Source organism: Humulus lupulus, chromosome 2, assembly GCF_963169125.1.
Source record: "Humulus lupulus chromosome 2, drHumLupu1.1, whole genome shotgun sequence".
Lineage (NCBI taxonomy): Eukaryota > Viridiplantae > Streptophyta > Magnoliopsida > Rosales > Cannabaceae > Humulus > Humulus lupulus.
The window spans coordinates 63,697,750-63,704,221 of NC_084794.1; the positions used below are offsets into that span (position 1 = coordinate 63,697,750).

The 6,472-nt window shown below is 37.3% G+C and overlaps 1 protein-coding gene across 1 annotated transcript; it reads right to left on the reverse strand.

Moving 5' to 3' along the window:
• Positions 1-762: 762 nt before the first annotated feature.
• LOC133817927 (uncharacterized) lies at positions 763-3,482 on the reverse strand. Its single transcript, XM_062250579.1, has 6 exons — positions 3,152-3,482; positions 2,494-2,643; positions 2,132-2,390; positions 1,824-2,042; positions 1,548-1,690; positions 763-1,292 (listed from the first exon to the last, which is right to left on the reverse strand). The coding sequence occupies exons 1-6, from the start codon at positions 3,428-3,430 to the stop codon at positions 993-995; spliced, it is 1,350 nt and encodes a 449-aa protein (XP_062106563.1). The 5' UTR covers positions 3,431-3,482; the 3' UTR covers positions 763-992.
• Positions 3,483-6,472: the final 2,990 nt, after the last annotated feature.

Below are 6,472 nucleotides of genomic sequence, written 5' to 3' on the forward strand. Positions count from 1 at the left end.
TGTCTTTTTGCACTATGCGAATCTCGTGCGACTTAGCTTATTATTTGAATCTCGAGTGTCTTGTTGCACTATGCAGATCTCATGCAGCTTACTTTTTTTTTAATTCGGCTCACTATTTGGATCGATGTGGATCGAATATCTGCTAAAGATATGACTCATGATACCATATGACTCATGATACCATGACAAGAATCTTCCACAAGTTATCTATGTTGGTGATAACTAAAGATATGACTCATGATACCATGACAAGAATCATCTATCTAAAAACTAATTGGTGATAAGACGTAGCTCCACGATTATTGCATTAATGCCATCTATGTTAACCTAATCCTCCACCCGTTATAATTAAATTTAATAAAGACGTCCATTTGTTTTGGTAAATGGCAGGTGAATTTGGATTTGAAGAAAAAAAAATGTCGGTGGACTAACCTCGATCATAATATATTAATAAGAACCTTAAAATGAGTTGTGGTCCTAGAAAATTTTCTTTTTGTGAGTTGAAGACTTGGGCTAGTATTGTAAAAGACGTCTTACCATGTCATGTTCTATACTAAAATATATTACTACTACACTTTTGATGGTATTTGAAGTCATTTATTGGCATATGTTTTAACTCTTCTTATGTTGGACCCATATTCTTAAATGTTGATTGTTTTGAGGAGTTGAACTAAGCCTTGGCCAAAAGAAACCCCATGTATGACTTCTCAACATCTACCTTTAAATCTTGGAGTACAGTATATATAAGACAACCACGCAATATACACAGAAGAATATTTATTCCCAAGCAAAATCTTATCAATATTTCTTTCTATTACAACCATAACTTTCTACAAAATCAAATACATTTTTCCAAGTGAGGAAGATAAGGTTGGTAAGTTAGCGAGCACCATTTGTAGCCTAAAAGTATACACTGAGATTATATGATTATGACTTACTGATTTTGATAGGTGAAGAAGTATCGACAAGTAACTTTGTAACCCATGTTTGTGTCATCTTTTTCGGCCTGAAACAGTTTTCTTCACAGCTCCCACTGAGACTAGAAATTGATCAAGGGATGATAAAGTCTTCATGTCATCTGGAGGGAAATAACTGGCAGCCTTCCCCATGAGTGATGCAAAAAGAAGAGAGACCGTTGGTCGAGTGACATAACGCTCACCCAAGAGATCATCCAGAAATGCGAATGCAGCCAAGAAGGTAGACCGATTAGCGTTGATTGGACCGGCAAAGTGAGCAGGAATTATTCTCTTGAAATTCCAGTCCCGTGTGATTCTATCAATCCAATCCCTCACCTGAATTTTCAACATAAAAGATGAGAAGATGTGTTTTCAGATTATTCATATACTCAAACAGAACTAATATTTAATTCCATTTACTGAACATCTAGGGACCATCTGTTGAGTTTTGGCTACAAAGCCATCATATTGTTTGTCATAAAAAAATTCAAGCAAACAAATGGATTGTTCCACTGAAAAAAACAGATGAAAAGAAATTAATTGCATGCTTAGCTTTTACATCATATTTTCATAAAATTAGCTTGTTTTTACCTTCTCTGGAACTTTGCTGAAGACCAAGGTCTTTACAATGGGCGAAACAATCAGCTTCTGCGACATCTGAGCAAAGCTGGCATTAGGTTCCAACAAGTTTGAAGGACCAAGAAATAAGATTTGAAGAACCATCCTTTCCCACCCTGAACCAACAAAAAAAAGTATTCATACTCAACCTCTTTGGAAGAAGATAAAGGCACTCTCAGTAGTGAGTTGCATCAAAACCAAATTTAGCACAAACGGTTTTTACATTGGAATTTCAAATGAAAAACCAACCTTTTTGACGGTTCACGTTGTTGTCAACTACTGGTTCATTAGGGACTTGTTTTCCTTTACTAAGAATTTTTACAGCCAAACCATTCTTTGCAGATGCCAACAAGGATTCTTTGCTAATACAACCGGGTGGCTGCTTTGGAACAAAAATGACTGCATCTGTTACCAGTAGTGTTCTTGAACGCTTATGATAGAAAGCTACCTCAACATATGGCCCAATACCTGAAAAATCCACAAGAAAAAAGGATACTTGATCATTCTTCAAAATTGAGAGACAAAAAGTAAGCAAATATGTTTGCAGTTCATATTACCAACTTCTGGTGAGCTTAAAACTTTCTGCTCAATCTCATCAGCCCATGGAGTAGACATGTCCTCATCTTTCAAGGTTTTAGAGCGAAAGATTCCAAAAAACTCAAGCGGCAAATTTAATGGCCAACTCCACTGTCTTGGTGCCACCCAAACCTGAGCCCGAGGAAACTTTCTAGAGAATGGACCAACAAAAATTTTGTGCTCATAAGCAAATGTAGGAAGAACAATGTACTCGACTGGAGCCCCTAGTTCTTTTACAAGCTGATAAGAGAACAGAGATACTCAGAAGAAAAACTCTTGATCAATGTAACCAGAATTTGACACAAGTCAGAAAAAAGAGGCGAGACTAGAAGCAAAATAGAACCTGAATGCATTCATCGGTCGGAGCAATGGGAGCATGAATCCACAATCCACCAGATTTGAGTTTGATAACTGTCATTCTAATGTTTGTTGAGACACTGCTGAAACCCAATGCTTGCTCTTGTTCAAATAGCCATATACTGCCTTTCACAGCCTAAGGACATGTGGAGTGAATCCAAAAGTGATTGTAATTTGTAAGAAAGCAGAACTTCTAGATTCATAAATATATATAAATATATATATATGTATTTATATAATTACTTTTAAGCCTTCAGAATTAAAATCTCTATGCTCCAATGCCAGGACTATCTCTTTACTTGAAATTTCGAAATTACCCGAGGTTTCACTCAAGCAGATAAGCAGTTTATGAATTATAGTTTCTCCTTTTTAAGCCAATAGAGCTAAGAGAGAAATAGTATTAGGTTAGTTCAGTCACTCAGAGGATATATATGAATCAATCAAGTAGCAGCAGTTACAGTAGTAAAAAAAAAAAAAATCACCCAACAAAGTTTCAGAAAAGATAAGGAGTATGAAACCCAAAACATAGGATCATGATTCATATAAAATTAACCATATTCATTGGAAACAAGCACAAGTAAATCCACAAATATTAATGAACTTTCATAAGAATAAACATATGTCTTTAAGGTAAGGGAGCTAACCTCAGTCCTGGTAGAGCTCCTGTTGAGAAAAGGACCAAGAGGAAATGGGAAGCCTGTAAAGTTGAAGTAGAACCTGCCCCCATTACTACTGTTACTGCTGGTGGGATTTGCCGAAGCAACAACCAAACCGAAGGAATCTCTACTTTTGTTTCTTGGTCTCTGTTGTAAACACAAACTCTTCAATGACCCACCAAAAAAATTAGCACTAGTGTCTCTCTGGAAGGTTGGATTTTGCAAAAGGGTGGATTTTGCTGAGGAAGAGGCAAAGGCTGCTGCCATTTCTTTTCTCGAAGCTTTTCTTCTTCAGTCTTCACCGCAATTCTGACAACTTAACTGAGTCTATACTCTAAAAGGTTGTAATTACAGGATATGCTTTCGACACGTGGAGGTCCACTTGGCTTTGTCAGCGTGAAATCTCTAGGATTTTCAGATTTTATGTGGTGGATGATGAGAAGCAACAAAAAAAAATAGAGAGAGAAGAAGACGTGGATGTCCAAGAATAAAAAGCTTTCTAGAACCAAGAATCCTGATTTCAATTTGGAGGCATTAATTTAATTTAAATACTTCCTTTTCATTCAAATATTAATATTTGTATCCAAATTTTTAATTAGGCAATCCTACGGTAAAACGGCAAAATAGTGTGAAATTCCCACTATATCACTATCCAACATTTATCCCCTCATTTCTCATTTTTGCTATTAAGTTACAGTGTCCCACATATATTGGTGGAGCAATGACATAAATTTTTTTTATATTAATATTTCATAGATAAATATATAGGGGAAATTTGAGTTTTTATGCTTAATGGGGTGGTGTAATTCAAAATAATGCTAGGCATTTTTATCATTTCAAAATGATGCCAAAACTTTTGCCAGTACCCAAAATGCCCATGTCACAATTCCCTCCAATCCATTTTGATTCTCCTTTCTCTCTCTCACTCTCTCAGTTCATCTCCCCCCCGACCGACTAACCAAAACCCAGGGAGCATCGAAACCCCATCGAAGCCCCCGTCGAAGTCGCCGTGTTGCCACCGTCGAAGCCCCCTGTCCCTCATCTCTCAATCTCGCTCAAAGATTCTCCCTCTCGCCTCTCGCCGTCCACGCGCTCATTCAGTCCGTCTCAGTTCTTCCCCCTCACGAGCTCATCCAAAACCTAGGGCCTCTGGGTTCGAGTTTCTCCCTCTCCACGAGCTCATCCCGTCCCTCTCAGTTCTTCCCCCTCACATTACAAAGGTAAGCTCTTATTTTTTATTACATTCAATTTGTATCTGTAGTGTTATATTTTAGGATTGTTTGTGTCTGGTTTTGGGTTTGAATCTAGTTGGTTAATGTATGGATTAGTGTGGGAATGTTGAGAGTGAAGTCTGGGATTTTTGTGGGTCTGGTAAGGTTGCTCGATGGTGGTTCGACGGGGTTTCGATGGTGGTTCGATGCATGCTCGATAGGGGTTCAATAGGTTAAGCCGTTAAGGGTTCCAAGTTTAGGCTTGATAAGGTTCGATGCATGCTCGATTGGGTTCAATAGGTTAGGTCATTTGGGGTTCCATGTTTATGCTTCTGTGGGTTTCATGCATGTTTGATGGGGGTTCGATGCATGCTCAATTGGGTTCCATAGGGTAGGCCCATTAGGGGTTCAGGTTTAAGATTGAGGGATTCGATTTAGGGGTTCGATAGGGTGGCCCATTATGGGTTCCAGGTTTAAACCTAAGAAATTAGATGCATGCTCGATGGGGGTTCGATACATGCTCGATGGATTGGGTTCTATGTTGGGTTCGATGGTGGTTCGATGCATGCTCGATGGATTGGGTCTTATGTTGGGTTCGATGGTGGTTCGATGCATGCACTAGGGTTGTTCGATGGGTACTCGATGTTAGGAAAATTATGTAATTGCCTCAATGAAAAAGGTAAGATAATACAACTCTATGCAATATATTACAAATAAATAATGATTGAAAAAAGAGTGTTACAACTCTATAACTGAAAATACAAACAAACAAAGAAAGGAACAGGAAGAAGGAGAAGAAGGAGAAGAAGGGAATGGTGAAAGATACAACTCTAAACAAAATATTACAAGTAAATGAAAGGTGTTTGAAACAAAAGAAAAGAATATTACAACTCTAAACAAAAGTTACAAGTAAATAGAAAATGAAAATAAGAAGAAAAGCAATAGAGAAAAAATGCAAGAACAAAAACAATAGTAAACTCTCACTTACACAACCAAAGTAGAGAGAGTTGGGGATCACCAACTTGAACAAGGTTTAAAACCTTTGTCCAAAAGCTTATTTCCCCCTAACTCAAGCACTAAGGGATCTCTCACAGATTTTGGAAATGCTTTCTGGAATAATCAAGCCTCAAAGTGTATTTTCCAGCCAAGTGTTTTGTGGATGGAAAATGGTGTGTCTTACAAGTGAGCATTAGGCTCCTATTTATAGAGTTTGAGATACCCCTTTGAATTTCAAATTCCACCAACTCCCATGGCTGTTACCAATGTTTAATTGGATGTTTATGGAATTAAAATGGAGATTTGGGAGTTATTTGGGATGTTGGAACCGTTCAATTTGGAAAAAACTGAAGAAAAAAAAATCATATATGCTGTCAGCCTCACTGGCCGCGCCCAGGACTTTTCAGTGGTCGCAACCACTGGCTTCTGTCCCCCAGGTCGCGGCCACAGGCCATTTTCAGCACAAAAAAATCATTTTTCCAAAACGTTCCAAAACATCATAAATCATTTCCCACATGATTTTGTAACCTCCAAACACCTATTGGGAGTTAAAAACATGTCTCCAACAGCCATATTTCTTCATGGATTTGTGAAATCCAATCTCAAATGTGTAACATATAATATACACATTATTGGGTAATATTTGGGAGTTACAAATTAGTAACTGATTTTGTAACTCCAAAATATGTCACATTTGGGCACACACATGTGTCTAATTTTTGTGACTCTCAATAATATGTTACAAGGTGTGACAAATCACATTTTGTCACATTGTTTAACGCCCAAAATGTACATCCACTAAGCAGTGGTTGTAATATAGATCGGGCGGTCGATTCCACAAGGAGGCAAAGAAATAAAGTTAATCAATAAATAAAGGTTAGAGATAAATAATATGAGGCAAATAGAACAAGTGATATTTTTGTTGTTTTTGAAATTTAAAGATTAGAAATGAAGATAGAATAAAGTGTGATGTAACAATAGGTAACAAATAGGAAGGATCAAGAGTCACCAATATGCATACTTATTTATTTGGATCTTTGATTCACAAAAATTACACAAATGGATAGTTCACATCCCAACTATTCATTTGGAAGATTTAACA

Excerpts from the sequence above, each read along its gene's own strand:
- LOC133817927 (XM_062250579.1), bottom strand. The coding sequence starts at position 3,430 with ATGGCAGCAGCCTTTGCCTCTTCCTCAGCAAAATCCACCCTTTTGCAA. Across the intron at positions 2,043-2,131 it reads TTTAAGCTCACCAGAAGTTG|GTATTGGGCCATATGTTGAG; the intron begins GTAATATGAACT and ends TGGATTTTTCAG. Across the intron at positions 1,691-1,823 it reads CAACGTGAACCGTCAAAAAG|GGTGGGAAAGGATGGTTCTT; the intron begins GTTGGTTTTTCA and ends TTGTTGGTTCAG.